General features: G+C 58.1%; 1 protein-coding gene across 7 annotated transcripts in view; it reads right to left on the reverse strand.

The window, feature by feature from the left end:
• The window catches only part of KMT2D (lysine methyltransferase 2D), a 39481-nt gene that overhangs the window by 2726 nt on the left and 12490 nt on the right, over positions 1–24265 (reverse strand). For 2 of the 7 annotated variants that reach the window (XM_087855803.1, XM_087855802.1), the window contains exons 15-55: positions 23902–24006; positions 22930–23111; positions 22589–22753; positions 22388–22497; positions 22238–22285; positions 21364–21585; positions 21022–21141; positions 20820–20933; positions 20485–20615; positions 20255–20402; positions 19992–20057; positions 19703–19813; positions 19361–19498; positions 19172–19256; positions 18692–18933; positions 18519–18592; positions 18267–18317; positions 16331–18142; positions 16043–16225; positions 15830–15966; positions 13714–15614; positions 12015–12138; positions 11782–11866; positions 11610–11676; positions 11264–11496; positions 8270–11164; positions 7993–8133; positions 7702–7869; positions 7386–7545; positions 6662–6737; positions 6306–6481; positions 6079–6209; positions 5289–5421; positions 5083–5210; positions 3789–4929; positions 2819–2955; positions 2590–2720; positions 2080–2127; positions 638–923; positions 324–397; positions 89–197 (exon numbers count right to left, since the gene is read on the reverse strand). In XM_087855803.1, the coding sequence (XP_087711929.1) occupies positions 89–197; positions 324–397; positions 638–923; positions 2080–2127; positions 2590–2720; positions 2819–2955; positions 3789–4929; positions 5083–5210; positions 5289–5421; positions 6079–6209; positions 6306–6481; positions 6662–6737; positions 7386–7545; positions 7702–7869; positions 7993–8133; positions 8270–11164; positions 11264–11496; positions 11610–11676; positions 11782–11866; positions 12015–12138; positions 13714–15614; positions 15830–15966; positions 16043–16225; positions 16331–18142; positions 18267–18317; positions 18519–18592; positions 18692–18933; positions 19172–19256; positions 19361–19498; positions 19703–19813; positions 19992–20057; positions 20255–20402; positions 20485–20615; positions 20820–20933; positions 21022–21141; positions 21364–21585; positions 22238–22285; positions 22388–22497; positions 22589–22753; positions 22930–23111; positions 23902–24006 (12588 nt within the window). The remainder of the gene's footprint in view (positions 1–88; positions 198–323; positions 398–637; positions 924–2079; positions 2128–2589; positions 2721–2818; positions 2956–3788; positions 4930–5082; positions 5211–5288; positions 5422–6078; positions 6210–6305; positions 6482–6661; positions 6738–7385; positions 7546–7701; positions 7870–7992; positions 8134–8269; positions 11165–11263; positions 11497–11609; positions 11677–11781; positions 11867–12014; positions 12139–13713; positions 15615–15829; positions 15967–16042; positions 16226–16330; positions 18143–18266; positions 18318–18518; positions 18593–18691; positions 18934–19171; positions 19257–19360; positions 19499–19702; positions 19814–19991; positions 20058–20254; positions 20403–20484; positions 20616–20819; positions 20934–21021; positions 21142–21363; positions 21586–22237; positions 22286–22387; positions 22498–22588; positions 22754–22929; positions 23112–23901; positions 24007–24265) is intronic. The other 5 variants (XM_087855804.1, XM_087855805.1, XM_087855808.1 and 2 more) reach the window with 5 other exon arrangements.

Consider the following 24265-nt stretch of genomic DNA (forward strand, 5'->3'; position numbering starts at 1 on the left):
CTGACGGCAGTGGACTTGGAACTTGGTTCTGGGGAATAGCAGAGAAGAGGGAACTGCTTTGTCACTCACACAGGACACTTCCTCTCACCTCCTCTCCTTTGGGGATTCGCCGGCTGGAGATGATGATGATTTTATCCTCCTTGTCAAACGTCACAACTTCCGCCACACAGTTAGGGGCACAGGAATGGTTAATGTACCTAAGCAGTGGGCCAGAGTCGGGGATGCCAGGCAACTGAGTTGGGGTGGTTTTGGTTCCCTCTCGGCCCACCCTGAGTGTCACCCCCAGGGACCCCTAAGTTCCTCCTTCCTCATTCCTCTCTCACCTGGCAGGGCCTCCGGTCAACGTAGCATCAATCACATGTTCGTTGTTTATTCGGAACATGTAGATGCCTCGATTCTAGAAGGGAAGAGGTTGCAGAAGTGGGAAGAGCATCAGGGAGCAGCAGCAGTGCTGGCGGTGGGATCAGGCAGTGGACTTGGGCAGTGGGCTTATCTTCATTTCCTAGGCTGCTTTCTCCCACCTCTCACCTCCTCCTCCTCCCACAGCTTCCCCCTGCTCCCCTGACCCCAATTCAGCCCCTGGCTCCTCGGCAGAGGGGGGGCCATAAACCAAGACAGCCCCTCTGCCAGCCCATACCTGCTCCTCATAGATTTTCTCCCGCCGGTTGGCCACTTCATTGCGAATGATGGTGCCAATATATTCGATGACCATTGTGTGCTTTTCTAGGTCCTTGGCGGCGTAGAGCCCCAGGCCCTGGATACGGGAGCGGGCCAGGTACACGTTGTTCTTCCACTCAGTGCGCAAGCGCCGGTACTGTGATGACTTGGAGTGCACAAACTGCTTGCTGTATGGGGTGTTGGTCTCGCCTGTGAAGGTGCTCTGATAGGCCTTGGACATGCTGGTGCTGTTCAGGGTGTGAGGCCTGGGAGGTGACACAGGCCATGACAAGACAGCTCTCCCTCAGGCCAAACACATACCGCCCGCCTCCTCCCTGGGATGTGCGACATGCCAGTTAGGGGCATGTGCTGTTTTGGAAATGGAGTGGAGGCATATGGGTCTTGGCTTTGGTGAGACAGCCACTAGTTGTGGGGACCCGTCCAACACCCTGAGTGGCACAGAGAGCCCAGGATGGGGGATGGGGTGTGGAGGGAGGGGGGGCACCAATTCCCCTACACTGAGCCCGCTCTCCCATCTCCCTGCCTTATACCACCCTCCTGCCACACATTACACAAGGCCACGCTCCTCTGGGAGGTCTTCCCCAAGCAGCCCAGGCCTGGCATTTAAGCTCATGATGTGCTCAAACATCTGAGTTCTACCTCCTGTACATACTAGAAGCCCTGAAATTGGGGGCCGTGTCTACCACATTGGTCTGCATTTGAATCAAAAGTGGCTCTGAATTCACAGCCGAGAGGTGGCGTCCTTTCCTTTCTTCAGACTGTCCCCTTCTCTGACATAACGTTGGGCTCTGTGCAGATGGCTCAGTGCAGGGGAATGACTGCGGCCTGGCAGGATGCCTCTTCACCACCCTAGGGCACCAGCCAAAATCTTGCCCATCCCAGAGCAGTGGTTTTCAAACGTTTTTGATTCTTTTTGATTTAGTAGAGATTTTTAAAAATGTTTTCTTTAACAAAATGTTATTGGAATTCCAATATGTAAACCAGATGAAAAGAGAATGCTTCTGGTTGAATCCAGTTTGGGGAAGGGGAGTTATGCATGGGGAGAGCCAAGGTCTGCTCACCCGGTTTATGTGTTCCAGAACTTTCTGAAACACACACAGTTTGAAAACCACTGCTGTAGAGCATCAAGGCCTAGGGATGACTGGGGTAGTAGAGCCTGATGCTCTATGCTAGCCCAAGGAGCAACAGAAGCCCTTTGAGAAAACCCTGCTACAAGGATTCTGCCTCCCTCTACCCAGGGACCAAAGTCAGGCCACTGTGGTGCACAGAAAGAGCAGTGAACCACAAGTCGAGAGGTAAGGTTCTGGTCCCAGCTGTGTGACCTTTGTCTAGTCACTTAACCTTTCTGGGTCTCAGTTTTCTCAGCTGTAAAATGGGGGTCATACCACCTGCCCTACCTACCTCATAAGGTTGTTGTGAGGATCAAATGAGATAATGGATGTGAAAACGCTTTGAAAAAAAAAGTATAAAGTGCTATACAAATGTAAGGTTTTATTATTTTTCTATTATATTTCTAATTATTTTTGACACCAACTCAGCCTGGGGAAGGGAAGGTGACCCTAGCCTTTATGGGGTGTCTCAGGTTTGGGAGAATCACAGGCCCCCTGGAAGCAAAATAAGAGAGGAAGGAGGTGACTGGCTCCCTTATCTACTTCATAAAATTTCACCACTGTCTACCCAGAATGTCCCCAATGGCCATTCCCAGGGTGCCCAAGGTAAGTCTGTCCCAGACCCCAGGTCAACCCAGGACACCTGAGCATGGTAGAGGAGGAGGAAAGGGATAACCTATGTGATACCTGCATACCCTCTAATCAGGAAGCCTAGAGTGAACCCCCAAACCTTCATAATGGGCCAGAAGGCCCCTGCCAACCCCCACTCCCGCATCCCACGGCCCCCACCCCACAAGCTCACCGTTTGTAGTGTGTGAGGATTTTAGGCTCCGATCGGGCACAACCGGTAGGATTGATCATGAGTGGCAGCTCCATCAGGGGGTGGCGTCCATAGCGGAATAAGTAGTTTTGACAGCTCTCCACTCCAGGCAGCTGTGGACACAGGTCGTGCTTGCCTTAGCCTGAGCGTTTGGGGGGGTGGGCAGGACCAGAGTCCCCAGTACCCACGTGGCCCCCGGCCCCCTCCTTACTGATTCAGCTATGCGTAGCACGGCGTGCACCGTCAGCCCAAAGAGCTCCTCGCCTTTCAGGTACTCGGGGAAGAGCCGCAGCATGTCGGCCTCTTTTCTCATGGCAGCCACGGGCTCAATGATGCGATTCCACACCGCTGAGAGGCAAGGAAAGAGAGCAGCTCTCAGAGGCAACTTCTGCTGACTGACCTCAGCCTAACCTCGATCAGGAGCTATGGTCCTTTTCTGTAGCCTGCACAGCTCCCTCCTGCGAGGCTGTGTGGTTCTTCAGCACTCCCCGCTGGCCTCCCAGTCCCACTCTTCCTCAGCAAGCCAGAAGCCTTCCCACCCTGGAGAGGCATCCAAGAGACCTAGGCCCCAGAGACAGGATCCCAGGGCCCAGGAGACCCAGCACAGGCCACAGGGCCTAACCGAGAGCCAGAACAAGAGGTGAGAAGACTTGGGTTCAGGTTCTAGTACTGGCTATGGGCCCTTACGCCAAATACTTACATCTCTCTAAGGCTCTGTTTCTTTATGTATACACTGGGCAAAATAAAAGTACTTACCTCACAGGCTTGCCATGAACAAAACAGCCTATGTCAATCACTTCCTTTAGTTCGTGGCGCACAGTATTTGCTCACTTATTTCTATCACTAACACTAAAGCTCAGAGCGAAAGAATTCTGACCAGGGAAAAGCAATCATAAGGAGCTCATGGCTAAGAACAGGGTGAGCGAGCCAGATGACGCAGTCTCAGAATCGTACTCTTTAGTTCCGCTGAGGACAGGAAAAGGAGCTAGAATACGTGAAGCAGACAAGCAGAATATCTTCAACCACAAGGGAATGTAAGATGACCGAGAGAGGCTAGAACACTTTCTCTGGGGATCTTTAAAAGACCTCTACCTGCCCGAAGCCCGGGGAGGAAGTCACTCACAGAGACCCTGCGGAGCCCTTCCACTTCCACATGGGCATTTCGCGGGCCCAGTGCTCACCCTGGGGGGAGGCGTCGGTGAAGACCAGGTCCTCCAGGCCCTGCTCCATGACTTTGATGATGAACTCCGGCCTTCCGTTGTTCTCGCCGATGGAGCAGCGGTAGCAGCAGCGGCGGTTGTTGGTGCGGAGGCTCCAGTAGATGCGCGTGGCCTCATAGCCCACGGGATAGAGGGCAGTGGCGCTGTGGAAGTCCGCCATCTGATGGGGCAGCAGCTGTCCGATGGCATGGAACACAAGGCCCCCCACGCGGAACATGTGCAGCCGCTCTCCCCGCTGGATGATGCTGGCGATCTGCTTCACCTCGTCCCGCTCGATGTAGACCCGGCGGAAGACAGCAAAAGAGCTCAGCTCCTGCTCACAGGGCCCCTTGATCTTATGCATCGGACACAGCATGGTCTTGTCCTTGAAGAACATGCACTTGGCGCGGATGGCGCAGGCGAAATGGTAGACACTGGGGCAACGCATTCGATTGCAGCTGCTGGTGGCGCCGGTGCGCTGGCACAGGGAGCACTTGGTTAAGAGTCCTCGGTGCAGGGCGACCTCCACGTTCATCAGCGCCCCGCCCTGGGTCTCGTAAACCTCCGTGGACCACAACGCACAGTTGAGGTGCACCCACAGGTCCAGGTCCAAGTTCAGCAGGCGGGCAGGCCCATCAGTGGCCCCATCACCCTCCTCGTGACAGAAGCAGCAGCGCCGCATGTCACGAGGCACCTTGTCGGGTCGCAGGGCCGTGCCAAGCTGTTCCATGAACTCCGCCACTTCCCGCTCATCCTCCTGCCGCCCGCTACCCTTCTGGATGGTCAGCAGCAGCCGCAGCCGCTTCCAGCGCACCCCCTTCCACTTCTTGAGCCGAGGGGGCCGGGAATCTTCAGCTTCTTCAGGGGGCCGGGCTCGGGGCTTGGGTCGGGCTGATTCAGGGGATGAGGCCAGTGGCAGAGGCGACGGGACTGGTGGCTCAGCTGAGGGTTCAGCCGAGAGTTCGACCAGGGCTTCGGCAGGGGGGCTGGCAGGAGAGGGTGCCAAGGGGGATGGCGGCGGGGAGGGTTCTTCAGGAGGCGGGGCGGAGAGCTGTCGCACATCCAGATTGGAGACGTTGTAGGTGTAGCTGTGTTGGGTGGGTGGCTCTGGGGCAGGGCTCTCCTACGGGAGGGCACGTGCCCGGTACCATCAGCGCCAGCTCCTCGCTTAACTAGCCCCCTCCCTCCACTCACCCACATTCCACTCTCCCTTTAAAAGCCCTCTGCCTTCTTTGCCCTAGCCAGACACCCTCCCGCTTTTCTCCCCCAGACCCACCTGTTTCAGGAGGCTCAAGATGTCTAGCTGGCTCTTAAGGGTATAGCCGGGCAATACTGCGTCAAACTGCTTCAGCCAATCAGGGCCAGCTTCTGGGCTCTTGCCTCCCAGACCCTTTTCTTTCCCTCCTGCAGGAAGGAAGGGGTCAGAACCTCCCACCAGAATCCCTCCCTGCAGGTCCGGAGTAGATTTCCTGCCACACTCACCAGGGCCCTCAGCTTCCCCCTTCTTGGGCTCAATGCCCGCCCGGGCAGGGCTCTCTGGGAACAGCACCTCATAGGAGTTGGGGATCTTCATGCTTAGCAGCTCTGCCACTGCCACCATCACACCATTCAGGTTCTGCCAGGGCAGGGAAGGGGACGGGAGGACCGTGTCGGCAGTGTGGAGCGGGTACTGCCGCTCCAGTTTGGTGGGGACAAAACACCCAGAACCCCACTCCCCAAGTGGCCAGTCAGTCCTGCCCTTCTCACACGCTTCCTTCACAACACCTCTCCCAGACTGCTGTGGTCCTTAACGGGCGCTCCGCAAGAAGGGACCCATGCCCACCAAGTTTAGGAATGACACACACTCCATTCACCACTTGGAGACTCACGATATACACTAGCAAATTAAAGAATCTGAGGAATCCTGTAGTAAAGAAACTTGTTTGGGGTTTCAACTGGGATTTCCAATTTTCTTTGACCACAAAACCCTGTCAACATTAAAAAATAACAGAGTTCCACCAAACGTGACTGGGGACATGCTGTCTGGCAGCATTTGTCCCATTATGTGCACTCTCCTGATTTGCTGACTCGTGTCTATCACTGGATTGTGAGCCCTCTGAGGGCAGGGACCCCCTGTGCTTTATTTACCCTAATCCTGCAGCCTTCAGCCCAGGCATTCACACACAGGAGGTCCTAGTATGTAGCTGTGAGTGACTGAATTTAACCACACAAGCTCCAGGGATTGCCTTTGGACCAGGATCCCTTCGGCCTCCAAGGAACCCCCAGGACACACCTTGGCCGCCGCAGCAGACACCGTCAGCATGACTGACACCTCACTTCCTTTGCCCTTTTCCCAAGTTGTGGCAGGCAGCTTTCCAGGGGCCTCCGGGTCCAGGGCCCCATAAGGTTTGGTATCTGGGAAGACTGAATGAGACAGGGAGCTGTGTAAGCTTCAGCGGCCTTCCTCCCCAGCCTTGGACAACCCAGCCCTGCATGGCCCATGCCCACAGCAGCCTCTACCTGGGATACTGGCCCGAGGAATGATGGGGATGACAGGGGAGAGAGCCCGGTCTTCCTGCTCCCACCGGCCTGAGCCCAGCTGAGGGAAACGGGGGGCCTCCTCCCCCAGGATGCTTTCAGGGGAAGAAGCCGGCACAATGCTATCAGGAGAATCGCTGTCCTCATCACTTTCCATCCTATGGGCCAAAAGTAGACATTTGTTGGTACAGCCCTGCAGATTTCCCCTCACAAATCTAGGAATTAGTAGATGTCATAGCCTTATGTGAAATCTGCCATTGGCCGAAGGAAAAAATGAGGCAACCTGCTCCCCCACCTCATTCCTTATCCCCATTTCCAGCCCCCCCCCCCCGGCCCACCTGACATCCTCAGTCTGATTGTGAGGGGGTGTAGGCAAGGCGGCCAGCAGGTCTAGACTCTTCACCTCTGAAGCATCTGAAGGATAGGAAGGGAGACGAAAAGTCAGGCGGGTGGCCAGACCTGACCGGGCTGTCTCTCCCATATTTCAGGCCTAACTAGTATAAGACCTAGCTTAGCTCTCATGACCGCTGTTATCTACCCACCCACCTACCTCCCTACAAGTCTGGCGCAGAGGAGCTATATCTACCAAGTCTTTCCTATGTGCCAGGCACTGGGCTTTGTTTATCAACGTCTTAACAACCCCAGCAGAGGACTACTGTAACACCTATTTACAGTGAGGAAATTGGGGCTCACACAAGTCAGTCACGTTACTTAGCCGTGGTAACACAGCTAAATGAACACAGGAACCAGAGAATTCAAATCCGGATTTGACTGTAGTTCTAGACCCACTCAAGCACTGTGGGCTGTGCCTCATGAACAAAAGTCTCATCAACACTCTTCCTGCCACCCGCCTCCTCTGTTGCCTGTGCTCCGGACTCCTGGCCTCCAACCAATCAGCCCTGAAAAGGCTCTCCCTCAGCTCAGGTACACTGTCACATGCACACACAGGCCCACATGCAATCATTCCCGTCTCAGACCATACGAGAGGGCACACTGACTGACGTGGACCCCAGCCACCAAATCCTACCAGAGAAGGAGAGGCCCACTCAGCTCCTGACTTACCCCTCAGCGTCCCTTCAGTATCCCGGGCAGAGGCAGCATCCTTGGGGTGCTCCCCCAGCTCTTCAGATGGAGTGACGCCATTCACCATCTTCTGCTGCACCGATGGGGGTGGGGTGGGGGGCAGCGACGAGGGTGGTGTCGGCGGGTTACTCAGGTTATTCTGGGGGTGGGGTGGGGTGTTGTGTGCAAGATGGCAGAGGGAGAATGACGTAATCTCCTGGCCCCACACGACATCAGCAATTTCCTCATCTTCCACTCCCACCTCCGCCTCCCCAAGAACCTCGTCATCCCCAAAAGGTATTGCCATTTTTCTGACCTTGGTAAGCAGCTGGGAATAGTAGTCAGGGCCAGTGGGCAGTGCCCCACTTCCAAAGGCCCCCCTCAGCTGGCACTGCCCATTGACCGGGCAGCCACTGCCAAAGGGAGCAAAGAGGCTAAAATTTGCGGTGATGGTAGGCTCCGTTAGGGGCAGCAGGGACAGCTCCTAGGAGGGGCAAGATGACAAGGTTGGAAACCTGCAGCGTACACATCTCTGCCACTGCACAGCTGGGGGCCAGGGTGCCCCCTATCCTGGGATGGGACCCCGGGGCTGGCTCCTGGGGGTCACCTGTTTCAGCTGTTTCAGCAAGGCCTCGCTGGCCCTGACCCCGTCCTCCTTCCGCAGCTTCTTTCGGGAGCTCACCAACCTGTCGCTTGCCTTCTGCACCCGCTTGGGCTTCGGTGTCACAGGTTTCCTTGCTGCTGTATCCTAAGCCGGATAAACCCACAGTGAAGGCTGCGGTCTTCCTCAAAGCCCTCACCTCTTCTGTGTGAACCAGACCTGCTCACGTTGCCCCGGGTTGCAGTCCCCACTCTATCTGCTCCAATCTATCCAGAGCACTCACCTCCTTGTTGCTGGGGGTACCCTGTAGTTTCTGCTCCAGCCCAGCCAGCTTGCTGTCAATGTGCCCGTTGATCTCAGCTCGCAGCCCCTCGGGCCCCCGCCCAGTGCTGAGTTGCACATTCTTTGCCCGTAGAAGCTTCTGCAAGAGCAGATGCCCGGCCTCTGAGCGGGGGCCTGCCAGCAGGAGGTGGTTGCTGGTACCTGGTGCCCCTATTGGCTCCCCGTTGGCCTCCCTCTTCACCGCCTGGGCTCCCAGGGCACATGGCTCCTCCCGAGGCTCCTGCTTGATGCTGAGATGGGGTGGCTCAGGCACTGCCTGCCCGTTCACCTGCTCCAGACGCCCAGGTACCAGGCTGCTCTGCTCTGGCTTCTGGGCTTCCACTAGGTTGTCTGGGGGGTCCCAAGGTCCCAGCCCCTTGCCGAAGAAGGTATCCGCAAGCTGGGCAGCAGCAGGTGAGACCCTCCCAGAAGGCAGCTCCAAGGACGGCCCCTGGGGCTTTGGGGTCCCTAGCTGGGTGGGGGGGAGCTGGGCCTCAGAAGGGAGCTGGGATGGGACCAGAGGGCTGGCTCCAGGGGGCTGTGAGGAAGGTCTCTTTGGCTCTTGGGGGCTGGATGGTGGAGGTGTGGGATGGACAGGGCCGAGGACCGGTCCTGCGGCTAAGGCTCCTTGTGGGGCAGGGAGCCGGGGTGGGCCCTGAGGTCGAAGCCCTGCCCCTAGCTCCTGGAGGGGGCCTGTCTGGGATCCAGGGAAGCCCCCAAGTTGGGGCTGGCGGCCCAGGAGGCCCTGGAGGGGAGAGGGCTGGGCCCCAGGCTCCTGGTAGGGTGGGGCCTGGCGCACTGCCTGACTCTGCTGCAGCTGCCGCTGCATGAGGAGCGCCTGTAGCTGCTGTTGCTGCTGCGGGCTCAAGTGCCGCAGCTGGGGGTTTTTGGCCAGGACTCCTTGGAGCTGCGCTCGAAGTTGACCCACTGTTGGCATGACTCCAGGTCCGGGCAGCCCCGGCCCAGACTGGGGGACAGATCCTGCTTTGGCAGGCTGTGGCCCTGCATTATTTTGCACCGGCCGCTCTAGTCCAAGGGGCTGTTGGGAGCCCAGAAGGTTCTGGGTCATGGTCCCAGGCTGCTCCCCTAAAGGAACAGAGGATTGGGCCAGCAGGTGGGGCATGGATGAGGCCTCTGAGGATGAGCTGCTGCCCGCTTGCCCGTGGCTTCCCACACCTGCTGTGTGGAGCAAGTTCACTTGCTGCTGCTGTGGCCCCGGGAGCCTCAGAGGCGGCTGCAGCTGCACAGGGCTGGGCTGTGGCTGGGCCTGTGGCTGGACGAGTAGGAGCTGCGAGTCCCCGGAGAGAGAGGGCTTCACCTCCCCAGGTTCGGTGGCCGCCGACTCAGCAACAGCCCCTAGGGCTAGCGGCGCCCCCTGATGTATGGACGGCCCCTCCGCGGCCTCTGGAGGAAGAGCCGTCTCTACCATGCTCTGATCCTTGCCCATCAGGATGGTGGCGCCCAGGGCTCCGGGGCTAGAAAAGTGTTGCGCAGGCTTGGCGGGCATGCCAGGGCCCAGGGGTACCTGCTGCTGTGGCGGCTGCGGCGGCTGCTGCGGCGGAGACAGTAAAGTTCGACTCTGGTTCAAGAGGCCCATCTGCTGCTGCTGCTGCTGCTGCTGCTGCTGCTGCTGCTGAAATTGTTGCTGCTGTTGCTGCTGCTGCTGCTGTTGGAGCTGCTGCTGAAATTGCTGCTGCTGCTGTTGGAGCTGCTGCTGTTGCTGCTGCTGTTGGAGCTGCTGCTGCTGCTGCTGTTGGAGCTGCTGCTGCTGCTGTTGGAGCTGCTGCTGCTGCTGTTGAAGCTGCTGCTGCTGCTGCTGCTGTTGGAGCTGCTGCTGCTGCTGTTGGAGCTGCTGTTGCTGCTGCTGCTGTTGGAGCTGCTGCTGCTGCTGCTGCTGCTGCTGCTGCTGCTGTTGGAGCTGCTGCTGCTGCAAGGCGGCCATGGGCTGAGCACTGAGTTTGGGCTGCCCACCATGTGGCATCAGGCCCTGCTGCAGATGGGAAAGGCCTGCCATGGATCCTTGCTGGTGCTGCTGCTGCTGCTGGGCCGTGACCAGCCGGTGTCCCATAAGGCCCTGACCCGGCTGTGCCAGCTGGGGGGAACTCAGCACCCGGGACTGGGTCAGAAGCACCTGTCTGTGAGGACCCTGGGGGCCCAAAGCTCCAGGGTGCTGCTGCTGCTGCTGCAACACTGCCACCTGGGCAGGGCCCAGCATGCCCTGGGGCCCCTGGGGTGGTTGTGGGGACAGCTGCTGGACCAAGAGGCCTGGATGGCTACTGGGAGGCAGAAGCGCCTGGGGCTTGGGACCCATAGCCTGGTTTGCCTGTACGCCCAGGCTCTGCTGCTGTTGCTGCTGGACTGCCACCTGTCCTAGGAGGTGCTGCTGCTGCTGCTGCTGCTGCTGCTGCAGTTTCTGGGCTAGTTGCATGCGTTGCTGCTGGAGCTGCAGCTGCCTTTCCTGTAAAAGTCTCGAATCGGGTCCTAGGCCTCGAAGAGCCAGGTTGCCAGGGAAAAAGCCCCCCGAGGGGCCAGCCAAGGCCCCAGCCCCACCAGAATGTTGCTGCTGCTGCTGCTGGGCCAGGGAGGTGTTGAGGAAAGGGCCACCAGGCTGTCCGGGGAGTGTCATGCCCCCTGGTGGCAGGCGAAGACCTGCAGCTTGCCCACCCGGAGGCCCCTGTGGTGGCTGCAGCCCATGGCCCGGGAGGAGCTGACCAGGGAGCTTGGTGAGGAGCCGGGGACTCTGGGAAGGGCTGAGGGCCAGCACGGCTGAGTGCTGCTGCTGTTGCTGCTGCTGCTGCTGCTGCTTATTCCGATACTCTGCCATGAGATTGGTGTGCTCCTTCTGCTGCTTCCGGACCTAACACAGGAGAGTTGGCAGGTCAGCCTGGAGCCTGCCCACCCATGCTCTCCCTCTTCTCAGGCTCCTGGTTGCCAGGCTGAAGTCTGCTTTTCCTACCTGATCCAGTTGTTTCTGGATCTTGCTCTGTTGCTCTGTAACCAGCTTGAGCTTCTCAGCATCAGCCTCCGGGAACTCACGGCCAGCCTTTTTGGCAGTGCGCTGCTTGGCACACAGAGCCTTCCGGGACTTGCGGTGCACACCAATCTGCTCCTCTAGCACCTTCAGCTGCATCTGTAGGAGCTGTTGGGTATGAAAGAGCCATTCCTCATACTGCCGCTGGTCAGCCTCATCTGGGAAAAGAAACGGGGTGTCAGGACCCACAAAAGGGAGATCAGAATCCCTCTTCCTCCACCATCTGCCCCAAGCCACTCTCTCGCACACTCCTCCCCATACCCATACTCACTGATCACTCCCTGGGCAAAGGTGGGTGGATTGGGACGAGGCTGGGAGGGGTCACCAGCACTCCGCTCCTGTGGTGAGAAAGACCGCTGAAGGGTCATTGTTGCAAATCGGGCCCTCAGAAGAGTGGCCCGACTGCAGAGGACACAAGTTCCTACTCCCACCTGGTCACTTACCTGGCCACTCCCAGCTGCCACGTGATTCTGCAGATCACTGCCGGGCCCCCCTGAGAGCCTCTGGGCTAGCAGGGACACTTGTTGCCTGGAGTCCGCCAAAACAAAGGGGATGTGTAGGTCATGGGGAAAGTTGAAAGACAAAGAGGTGGGACAAGTAGGGAGGAGGACCAGGAAGGAGAGGGAAAGGACTGGGAAAGGAAAAGAGCCAACCACCCCCACCTCCCAAGTCTTACCTGTTCATACCAGGTCCCACTCCAATGCTGCCCTGAGCCATCACCTTCTTGATGCCTTTCAAAGCCACCATCTTAGCCTTTGCAATGGGATCGATGATATCTTCTGCTGCAAATTTGTCCAGATCTGGAGAGAGGAGAGCTGAGTAAGTTGGACACTGGATTTAATACTCCCCTCTACGTCTGCTGTGCCTTCCAACACCCTTACCTCCACCGAACCAAGCAGAACAACGGAATGGCAAAAAAGCGGTGGAAAGACCACTAACTAGGGGCAAGGCAGCATGGGTGACTCAGCTTTATTATTCACAAGACATGTGACCCTGTTTTCACCTGCACAGTGCTGAGAAGAGATACTCAGTAAATATTTGTGGGGCCAACATATCAATGCCATTTGACTTCTCTGAGCCTCAGTTTCCTCCTCTATCTGACCGAGTTCATGATTCCCTACTCTGCCTACCTCACAGAACTACTGAATCATGTGACAAAAGACTGAATACACTGTATGACCCAGTAAACATTCTTCAAAGAGTGTATTCTTAGGGCAACTAGTGCAGCCCAAGAACCCAAGATATGGGCACTGTGCCGAAGTCCTAGAGGCCAGAGCTGTTTTGGGCACGACATGCATCCCCTACAGCCCGCTTTCTTGCCTTTTCCGGGTGCTGGGTAATAAAGGAGAAATAAGCAACCACCCAAAACTTAAAATCTTCCTAAAATCCTGCACATTGTGTATTTCTCCACTGCTCACAAAACTAACTCTCCATTTTTTTTTTTTTTTAAGATTTTATTTATTCATGTGACAGAGAGACAGCCAGCGAGAGAGGGAACACAGCAAGGGAGTGAGAGAGGAAGAAGCAGGCTCCCAGCGGAGGAACGCCGGGATCACGCCCTGAGCCGAAGGCAGACGCTTTAACGACTGCGCTACCCAGGCGCCCCTAACTCTCCATTTTTTAAAGGACTAACCAAACTTCCTCTCCTCGTATTCTGAGGCAATAAAAAACAGTTAAGAGGATCAGAGGGCCAGGACTCAAAACTCTAGCTCTGCCAGTGCTATGATCTGGGCAAGCTACTTAACCTCCATGCCTGCTTCCCTTTCTATAACTGAAGACAACGGCAGTACCCATTTAGTGAGTTTGTTGTGATTCAATCAGACGACAGGGGTGAAGTGCTTGGCACACTGCTTAGCAAACAGTAATTCAATAAATGCTATCGTAATCTGAGATCTTCCTCAATCTGGCCCCCCCCCTTACGTCTCCAAAATCAGGGTAGTGCCCACTCACCTCCCTCCACACACAGTCCACTCCGGCCTAACCACTCCACTGCCGGCTCCAAATGTACCCGCCGGCTCCCCACCAGCAGTCTCACTCAAGCGCTCACACCTAACCAGACTGCTTTGTCCTGCAGCACTTCTCTCCAGCATCTCATCTTCTGATCTCGCCATGGCTACAAAGCCTTTGCTAATCAGACTTCGTGCATTCATTCCATTCATTCCAACATCTGAATGCCTGCTATATGCCAGGCACTGTTCCTCCCTTCCGCAAGAGCTACACCACCTCTGCCTGCACCGCTAGTGTGCCATTTAGCCCATGCTCTGTGTGTCCCACTTCCCTTAGCTGGGGATTATCTTAGGTCTCTAGCTCCAGTGTCCACTTGGTGGTGGCAGTGATCACCCGAGTAACTAAGCCAGTGCCCCCGCTGAAGTTACCTGTATCCGGGAAGAAGCTGTTAGCCAGCTGCTGCTGCATGGCCAGCTGCTGAGGTTTCATGCACATGGAAGGCGGCATGGTACCCACGGGCTTCTGCGCCAGCACTGGCTGTGAGCTCTGCTGGGGCACCAAGGCTGCCTGCCCCCCGTGCTGCCCACTTAGCATATGCCCTTGATTGGACACCATGGCCATGGATGGGGCCAGGCGCTGCTGTAGGGCATGTGCTGGTGGCTGCGTGGGCATCAGGGGTTGGGCGAGGCCTGGCTGTCGGGAACCTCCAAGTCCTAGGGCAAGCTGCTGTTGGGGCCCAGCCAAACTGGGAGAAGAGCCCTCGTGTGGCAAAGACATGGCCTGGGCAGGGCCTGGTGTGGACAGCAAGGAATGTTGCTGCTGTTGCTGCTGCTGCTGCTGCTGCTGCTGCTGGGCAGGCTGCAGCTGTGCCGAAAGCTGCTGCTTCTTCTGCAGCTCCTTCTTCTCATGCTCCAACAGGTCCTCGATGAGCAGAGGTAACTCACTGGCGACCAGCGAGCTTTCCATCTTGTCCAGCTCATCCCCAGATGCTGCATGGCCACCGGGCAAGGTCAAGGCCTCACTCTCTAGCTCAAACTTTTCCAGCAGGGAGGACCCTCCTGGGCCACTCAGCGGGCTGGCGGTCAGCAGGTGAGCTGGTGGTCCTCCCGTGGCCCCAAAGGGGCTCTTCTCAGTTGTGTGCCCACTGCTGGAAAAGGGTCCTGTGCCCATCCGGGTGTCCCGGCTGCCCATCACACTCTGTCCTGGCTTCAGCCCCAGGCCTAGGGAAGTGGTGGCAGGTGCTGGCTCTACCTTGGGGGTGGTAACAGTGAACTGGCAAGGGGAAGGGTGGCGCCCACCTTCCTCCACCTTGGGCTTCACCTCAGGAAGCACCGACGCCAGACGGGGCTCAGAGGCATCAGCAGCAGGGGGAGGGCGTTCCTCAGGGCCCAAGGGAACTGGCTCCACCCCCCGCAGCAGGGCTTCCCGCTCAGCCTTTTCATTGGCTGACTCCACCAGCCTTAGGTGCTCATTGAAGATGTCCTTCTTGTCCCCAGTGTCCAGCTCAGGATCCGTATAGGCCAGCAGATCAAACTCATCCCCATTGAGCAGGTCATCCAGGTGGGGGTCATTGGTCTCCAGGTTTTCCAAGGTGCCCAGCTCATCATCTCCCTTGGCCACATCCACACCCAGGCCCAGGTGAGCAAGCTCCTCATCATCCTCTAGGGCCTTGTGGGCATCAAAGTCATCGTCCAGCTCGGGATCCTCGCAGGGTAACTTCCCAGTTTCCAGGGCCAGAGGAGGAGGGCGGCCAAGCTCACTGCTTGAGGGGGGCCGGCTAACCAGCTCCAAGCCAGTGGGAAGGGAGGGACCTTTGGTGTGGGGCATTGGATGGAGGCTGTTGTTCAGTTCAGGGGCTGGAGGGGCTGAGGGTTTCTGTGGGGGAAGGCCAGACACCGCTAGGCCTCGAAGCCCTTCAGGAGCCATTCGGTGGGAGTCCTCACTTACTGGGTAAAAACGGGGCCTCTGAGGGGGGCCCTGACCAGGAAACGGAGCCCCCCCAGGTCCTAGTCCTTTCTGTACATTGTGCCGCAACTCAATGAACTGGGCAGGACCTGCTGGACCAGGCACTGGCTCCCCAGGGCCAGGCAGGCGGGTGGGAATTCCCGCCAAGGGGGAGCCTAGGGCTTGGCGGCCAAGCTCAGGCCCAGGAGTTGATGGAAAGCGAGTAGACATGGCAAGTCGCATGGAAGTTGCTGCTGTTGCCGCCTGCTGCTGCTGCTGCTGCCACAGTTGCTGCTGCTGCTGCTGCTGCTGCTGCTGCTGTAAGGGCAGGGACCCAGGGTAGGGCGCTCGCTGATAGAAGGCTTGGGAGCCTCCCACCAGTTGCCTGGAAGAACATGCAGTAGTCAGTACGACGAAATCAGGACAAAGAGCTAGAACATGGGCTTAGGGCAGCGGGGAAGGCTGGAGTTGCCACAGAGGGAACAGGGAAGAGTAAGTGACACTGGGCGAGGGTCAGCCATGGGAAAACCAGGGGCAGCACACAGCGGTGGTGAAATCTGTTCCCTTGCTTTACCCCGAGGTAACCCCTTGGAGCCTCACCGGTTGTTCACATCCATAGAAGAAGGGGTGGCTGGTGGAGGTGGCCGGGAGAGTCGGTCATCGCCGGGGAAAGCCCCTGGCCCCAGAATGGGGCCACCCAACTTGCTTGGGGGCAGCCCCACAAGGCTACTCTTGTCCTAGGAGAGACAGAGGTAGGTGAGGGGGCCACCTTCAGTACACTAGACCTCCCCCACCTCTTGCCACTTTACCTACCTGGGTCCCGGCAAAGGGGGTCTGGCCTCGACTCAGTTGCTCAAAGGCAGGGCTGCTGGGCTCAGCACCCCAGCTGCCCGGGGGCCCCACTGCTCCCGCAGCTGCCGCAGCTGTCTCCTTCTCCTGCCGCAGGGTATTGCGCTGGATCTGCTGCCGAATCAGCAGCTCCCGGAGTCGCTGGCGCTGTGCGGAGAACAGAGAAGCGGGGTAAGTCCATTCTACTCTAATCACAGGGCTGGCACAGGGACAGCAGAGGTATGGGGAGTTTGCTCCAGGATGTCCACCCACCTGCCGCTGTTTCTCTAGTTCTGTTTGGCTGAGGCTGGACATGCCTGGGTCCTGGGTACCTGGAAGTTCGGGTGCCGCCAAAGAGCTGCCCATTCCAGCCCCTGGGTCTTCTCGCTTATCCACTGGAGAGGTGATGCCTGCCCGCTGTGAGGCTCCATGGGACAGGTAGGGGAGGGATCCATCGGGTGCAGGTGGTGGTAGGACTGATGGGGGGCGTAGCGGGGACAGCCCAAAGCCCTCTCCTGTGGACCCACTGCTGGATCCCAGGGGGCTGCCCGATGGGTGGAAGTTCCCTGTGGCTACTGCGTAGTTTGTGCTTTGAGGCTTGCCCAAGGCAGGGCCGGGCCCAAAATGGCTGTTGATCCCATGGGGTGGAGGGAGACCAGGCTGAGGGACGGGGGGCTTTAGGGAAGGCTCCCCTACTGCCTGAGGGAAAGTGAAACGCATGGGAGAGGGGGTGCCCACAAAAGCACCCGTCCCAGGGGACCGGGCGAAATTGGGCGGCTGCCCACTTGCGACCTTAGCATGGAGCTCACCTGCCGGCCCTGAGGGCAGGGCTGCTGGGAAGCCCCCAGCCCCCAGAGGAGTGTGGGCTAGAGGCCCAGCCTTGAAGGCAACTTCAGGGGGCTGGGGTCGGGGTGGCTTATGCAAGGGGGCAAATGGGTCACGGGACTGAGGGCGTGAGGGTGGACGGGAATAGGGATCAGGGGACTGAAAGCGAGGGGTAACAGGGGATGGGCAAAAAGCCTCGGCAGACAAAGGACGGGGTGTTAATGGGGACTGGGAGCTGGACTGGGACTGGGGACTGGCGGGCACTCGGGAGAAAGGGTCTGAGGGCAATGAGCGAGGGGGCAGGGCACAGCAGCTCTCTGGGGGTGGGGGTTGGGGCCGAGGCGTCAATGGGGGCTGGGCATAGGGGTCAGGGTAGGGGCCAGGGCGAAAGATGTCCGAGTGGCTGGGGGAAGAAGGGGCCAAAGCCTGGGCCGGGGGTGGCTCCTGGGGCCTTAGGCCCAAGCCCGGGCTCTGGGGCTCTACCTGAGATGCCCGAGGGGTCAGGGGGGCTTTGAAAACATCAGGTGCCTTTAACTCCAGGCTGCCCAGGTGGGGGCCTGAGGAAGGTGAGTCAACAAAGCCTAGGTTTGGGGGCCCATAGCTAGGAGAGGATGCCCCGAGCTCTTCCTTCTTCACCTCTAGGGCCTTCCGAGACTCCGCAAAAGGCGGGGGCGACAGCAGGGGCTCGGTAGCCTTGCCTCCCCCTATCCCTGGGCTCTCAGGCACAGCCAGGTTGTCCAGTGACGGGCAGCGGGGTTTGAGAAAGGGGTCAGGTGTGGACGGCTGGTGTCGGGGGGTGCCAGGTGGGGTAGTGTGGAATTCCCCTGGCTGGCCAGTCCCAGGACGAGATGAGGCGCCCAGCGTCAGGGGCTGCGCGGGGGCCCCAGTCGGACTAGGATAGGGAGGATAGGTAGGTGGTGCCGTGGGGAAGCGGGGCTCCAGAGCGTAGGCGGGGGCCAGTCCAAAGGGGTCCTGCGAAGGCACTTGGGCGGGCACCTGGGGTGGGAGCTTGAGGAAGAGCTCACCGGGCGAGTCGGGGCCGGGCACTGTGCCCGCCGGCGGCTTCAGGAACCCATCCGCAGAGGTAGACAAGCCGGCGGGGGTTGTGGGGCTGCCAATGAAAATGGTGGGGGCAGCAGCGGGGGGCGGACTGCCCAGTGCCCCTGGCTGGGGGGGAATGCGGAGATGTAGGGCCGGTCGGTCAGTCTTACGGGCCATGTCGCCCACCTTGGTCTGCTTGTTGATCTGGCTCTCAGCCTGCTACAGGGGGAGACCAGGCACAGAGCAGTCAGGCTGCTGGGACAGGCCCTATGTCCCCCATATCCTCCAAGAAGCCCCCAGCTAGAGGACTTGGATGGCACGACCCAGCCTGACCCCCACTCACCTTTTGCACCTTGTTGATGCGGTGAGCCGCCCGGTTATCTTTGGCCTTTTGCTGAGGGATACAGGACACAGCCTTAGGCCTACCACGGCTCCTTTTCATGCCCAGCCCCCATCCCTCACGTCACTCACTCCCTACCCACAAGCAGATCCCTTCTGGCCCAGTCGCTTTGGGAGTGGGGAGTGGAAAGAATTGAGGTGAATTTCCCAAAGACACCCCTGAACCCCAGTTCCCACCCTGACCCTTCCATCTCACCAGGTAAGGGGCTTTGTCAGCAGCTGGAACTTTTCTCCAGAGCTTCATGATTTGTTTGCAACGGCTAGACCAGTCTGGAGGGCAGAAGTATGTCATTAGAGGAGACTTGGCAGGTGACCCCTGTACCCACCACATTACCAGGTTGTTTATCCTTGCCTCCAACCCATGGGTACCTGGGTAATCCTGCTTGAGACTGGGAAAGTTAATGTTGGCATAGAGCACAGGCGAGATGGTGGAGAGCTGGCCCAACTCCTCATCCTTCTCCCAGCGCTGAAGGCTCCGCTGGTTATAGGAGAGCCCGTCGCCCTCACCCTCCGTGGTGGGGGTGGTGGGGGTGGAGGGCGTGGTGCCCCCCGAGCCTGTCCAGGGGCTGTCTGGCTCACCGGGTTCCGGGCTAAAGAAGCCCCCGCGCTCCCTGGGGCGCAGGGGCAGAGAGTCACAGAGGGCAGGGATGCCAAGCCCCACCCCCAGACAAACTGCCTAGAGCCCCCAGGCCACTGCCCTGCCCCCCCCCCCAAGGCGGATCACTAAGGAGCAGAGGGAAGTGTTGCTACAGCAGCACCCAGGAGTCCAAGGCCCCTCCCTTGGCATGGCCCCAGAGGGAGGGAAGGGACAACAGGGGCTGCCCACAAAGGTTAAGCACAGATACCAACCTAGAATCCAGAAACGGGGACTGGCAGAGGCCCGGGTAGGAGTCCATTGGGCTGCTGGAGGGGAGATTGCCCAAAGGGAGTCCACCTACAAGAGGCACAGGATCAGAGAAAGGGAGCAAGAGGCCCATCCTGGGGCAAGCTTGGCCAAACCTGGCCACCCCGTCTTTACACCACTCCCATTTGCATCACCTTGAAGAAAGGGCCTCTGCAGCGGTGTCCGGCTGCCGTCCGGGCCAGGGGTCCCGCAACCCAGGTGCTGCTCTCGTTCAGAACCCAGAACATCCTTGAAGAGCTGCTGCAGGTCCTTGGATTCCATCTTGGGCAGTTCTGTGGGGGGATTGAGGAAGGATGCCGCTGAGGAAGACTGGGGATTTGAGGGGACACCACAGGGCTACAGACGGCCATGGTCAGGGAAGGAGCCCAGGACTCCACACCAAAGAAGCTGCGTAGATAGAGCAGTCCCACAGGTAGGACCTTCTCCTTCTCCCACAGAGGACCCTTACACATGAAGACTGTGGGCCACAGTCTCACCTTCGGTGGGAATCCTATCTAAGTCAGAGCTAAGCATCCCTTCACCCGGAGTGCCGGGCTTCTCGGGGTCACTGGGCACTGGCGATGCCTTGACGCCTCCGTCTTCGGGTCCTGCAATTGCCAGGAGAAGCCCATCAGCCAAGGACAGTGCAGGGGCACCAGCCTGGCCACCCTGAACCACAGACAGCATGACACAGTTTCCAGCCTCCAACTCAGATGGTGCTCAGGGGCAAAACATGTTGACAGAGGCAAAACGAGGACAGGACACAGTCTGCCCAGCAGCTCTCACCTGGTGTATCAGCCTTGCCCTCAGGGCCACGGGATTCTTCATCCGCAACATCTGGACCATCATCTCCTATGAGCAACAGTCCCCACTCCAGTCAGAGATGCCCGACACGTGATGCCCAGAACAGGTCCCCAGCTCCCCAGGCCAGGGCCCTGGCCCACCCTCAATTCCGGGGGACGAGCCTGTTCCCTACCAAACTCCCTCGCCAGCTCCTAAGCATGGGGAAGTTGGATCTCTTCAGACCACCTCATCCCCACATGACTGACCTTTCTGTGAGGTGGGGAGCTCCTTCCTATCTGAGCCTCCATCCCCCTTGGCTTTTGGGGTTCCTAGTCCAAAGCTTGGCCGGCCCACACCAACTGCAAAAAGGGCCTTCCGGCTCAGGTCCAGCAGCTCCTTCCCAAAGAAGGCTTCCTGCAGGAGAAGTAAGAGACACAAGCTTCTTTGTGCTCTGCAGGGCAGGCGCTCCCCTCACCCTGCAGGACCTAAGGCCCACCTGCAGATAAGCAGGAAACATGTCTTCCAGTTTGCTCTTCTTGCGCCCTCGCCGCTGCTGCTTCTTTTTCTCATCCCCATCAGCTAAGCTCTGGTCCACAGGGCCCTCAACAGGCAGGTCCGCAGGCATCACTGGGGACAGAAGGGGAGGTGTCAGCCCCCCTCAGGGGACACCAGGCACACTGCTCCTAACTTGGCTGAGGGACGCTCCCCAATGCAGTTGGGCCCCCCACCCTCTTGGCCCAATGAATGAGCCCTCACCTCCCGGGCCTCCCTGGCAGCGCCCCATAGTTCCTGTGATCCCCACCTTCTCCCAGGCCCCCCTGGAGCCCTCACCCGTCTCACCCTCGTCGGGCTGCCCATCCCCACTCAACACCTCCGCCTGTGCAGCAGGCCCCTTTTTCACACGTGTGTGGGATTTCCGCTGTCGCACCATGAAACCGCCGATGCCTATGAGGAGGCAGAGAGGACGCTGAGAAGCTGCTGGGAAGCTGGGAAGCCATCCCTCGCCACACACCTCCCCGTCCCCGGCCCTCACCAGGCCGATAGGGTTTGCGCTTGCGTTTCTTGCTTTCCTCAGTCTCCTCTCTGCCAGGCTCCACGTCAGGGCTGACGGGGCCCTCCAGTTTCATTTCGCATTCCATGTGTTCCACACCACCTGTGGTTAGGGATGGGGGGGGGGGATCAGAGGCATGGACCCTTTTAACCTTGTCATCCTGCCATCCAAGAACAGAGAGCCCAGTGCCTTGCCACAGAGCCATCTGGCAAGACCAAAGTGGCTTGAGGGGGACCAGGAGTAGCAATGCTGCCCCACCCAACACCCCACTCTCACGGGCACATTCCCGCTCCTTGGGCACTCCCTGAGAGTCCCCAGCCTCACCTTCACCCTTGAGCAGTTCATCAGTGTCCAGGTCCCCATCCTTCTTGTCATCAGGGCCAAGGGCATCTGAGGGCTCAGCACCCTCTAGCCCTGCCTCGCCTGGGAGGCCAAGCCGTCCGCGCCGCTGGCGCCGCTTGTGCAGGGGTGACATGGTCAGGTTACGCAGCACGGCCATGCCTGTTTCTGTCAACCACACACCCTCGAAGCGAAAGTACTGAGGCTCTGCACAAAGGAGAAGAGCATGTAACCCTTGGATAGAGGCCCCAGAGAAACCAGAACTCCAAGTTCCAGCCTAAGTCCCCAGCTGGGACAAAAGCAGCAAAAGACAGGCCAAAGCAAACACTGGGGTATGAGGACTGGAGAGGACAGACCACCAACGGGTGCCAGCTAAGGCCCCGAGTTCTCCATCAGTGACCGAGAGGGGTTCACGGAGATGGCTGCTAGAAGCCTGACTTTGCTCATGACTAACACTAGTTGTTCACCTAACATACTCTCTAGCTGCCTAGGCCTGCCGAATGCCAGCATATGGTGCCCCAGATGCCAGGAGCAGTGCCCACATCATGATGGAGGAGATGGCCCCAGCCTCCTTCACCGAGGAGAAAAAGTTGTGTTCTGTGCTCTCTGGAGATGAGGTTCTGGCAGTGCGAAGGCCATGTTGCCTAGCGGAATGAACTCTACCTGGGAAAATGGAGGCCTTGGTTCTCGTCATATAAGTTTACCACTAACCTACTGGGATGACCGTGGGCAGGCCACTCAACCTCTGAGGATCTTAGTTTCCTCCTCTGAATGAGGAGATGAAGTTGGGGGGCTGGAGTGGGGCCAGACGGTGTCTAGGTCTCCTCTGGCCCTGGCATTTGGGACTTCTGTGACTCACCTGGTTCTTTCACCTTCATAGGCACCAACTCTGGAGGGGCAACAGGCGCTATGGAAGAGACAGGCAAACCAAGGCAGCTTGAGGCCCTGTCCCAAAGCAAGGCACCCCTGGCCTGACCCCTCTCCCCTCTCCCCAGCACCTGGTACTCACCAGCAGGCTTTACCACGTAGGGCTGGCAGGAGACACAGTCAAAGCCCTCGTCAGCCGCCTGCTCCACATCGTCCTCTGTGAAGAGGCTCTCGCAGCCAGCATGCATCCACCTGGATGAAGGGAGGCAGGAAGAGATAAGCCCTGACAGCACAAGGAGGAGAACGGGGGAAAGGCCTACGTAAGGGGACGGGGCACCCTCACCGTTCACAGTGGCGGCACTGGATCAGTAGGTCCTCTTCCATGTACGGGGCATGACAGATAGGGCAGGTCACCAGGCTGGCGCAGGGCCCGCAGTGTGTGTAACTATTCTGCCATTCACAGTGGAAGCCAGGGGAGGCGGCCCCACACTGCATACAAGACACACACCTGGTGGGAGCAGAAAGCCCGAACTTCAGCACCTAACCTCCCCAAGGCAACCAAAAGCACCTTCACACGGAGAAGCAACCAGCCCGGCCTTCGAAATCCAGCCTCTGTCATGTGAGCAATATCACATCCCTCCAACATCTCTGGCCCAGGCCCCTCAAGATCCCAGGTCTCCTTACCACTTGCACTTCCAGCCACCCTTGGGCACGGTGAGCAGTGGCGGGTCCAGGCAGTACGTGTGGTAGCTAATGTCACAGTCATCACAGAGCAGCAGGCGTGAGGGGTCCGACGCTTGGCCGCATACCTCACACACGATGCACTCCACGCAACGCCAGCCCTTCAGCAGCATCACCTTGGTGATCTGGGGCAGAAGAGGCAATTCCTCGGGGTCTGACGTACAAGAGAGGGACGCTCTCTTTGGGGAGGGTGGGACTTACCGTGGGTAGGGCTGGAGGACCTCGGTGCCCATCCGAGCACAGGAGGGCCGTGCAGAGCACCCTAATCCCCAAAAGCGTGGTCCTAAACTTAGGCCCCCAGGAATCTCCACCAGAGAACAGCCTCACCCCGCCACCGCCTCATTACAATCTTTCACTAGCCACGTCCCCAGAAAGACTGCAGGGAGAATTAGGTTGTATTTCCCCCAATTTTTCTTGAACATTTTGAACCTGCTACTGTTAAAAGTCAGTGAATGTTAGCAGTGAACAAGTTCTGAATTAATATTAATGAAAGCAAGTGATCACACCTGGGTCAAAAACGGTGCTTTCTCCTTGTAGACATGTGCTTATAATTTTGATTTTATACTTTATCTCCAGGCCATATCATGTTTTCTATTAGCAAAGCTCTCACAGCTTATACAATAGATTAAATTATACCAGTAAATCATGGTCTACCACAAAAAACTTAATAAAGACCACCACGATTTCCAGACTACTTTGCCCCAAGATGAGTTTGATAACCACTAATGACTAATATATAACTTCTATGACCAAAAGCCACTTTAAGTAGTGTGACCAGGTATCAACTATACTCAAATTTAAAAATTCACACACACACACACACACACACACACACAGTGTGACCAGAACATGGGCCTAAGGTAAGGAATAACTGACCCCATTCCGTAGCCCAGGCCTCTTGGGCCTTGAACTCACCTTGCTGTTGACACAGTAAGGGTGATAGCACTGAGAACACTGGGAACAGGCAAGGAGGTGGCCCTCTGCCCCCCGGCCGAAGCTGCCACATACCACGCACATGTCCTAGAGAAACACAGAGAAACCCAAATGTCCAACCTGGTCTCCTCATCTCAGTCCCAGCGACCAACACTAATCTGAAAGGAGGGAGTCAGGGAACCAAAAACCCAGCCCCCATCATTAGGACACTTAGCCATCACGGGCCTGTTCCTTCCTAGCACGCCTTGCTCATCTGATCATGACCAGGGAATCTGAATTGGTACATCCTGACGTGCGTAAAAGGAAGGGGACGTAAAAGGAAGGTGACAAAGGCAAAGAGCGGTCA

The sequence above is a fragment of the Ursus americanus genome, chromosome 25, assembly GCF_024610735.1.
Source record: "Ursus americanus isolate L20-20 chromosome 25, mUrsAme1.1.p, whole genome shotgun sequence".
Taxonomy (NCBI): Eukaryota; Metazoa; Chordata; class Mammalia; order Carnivora; family Ursidae; genus Ursus; species Ursus americanus.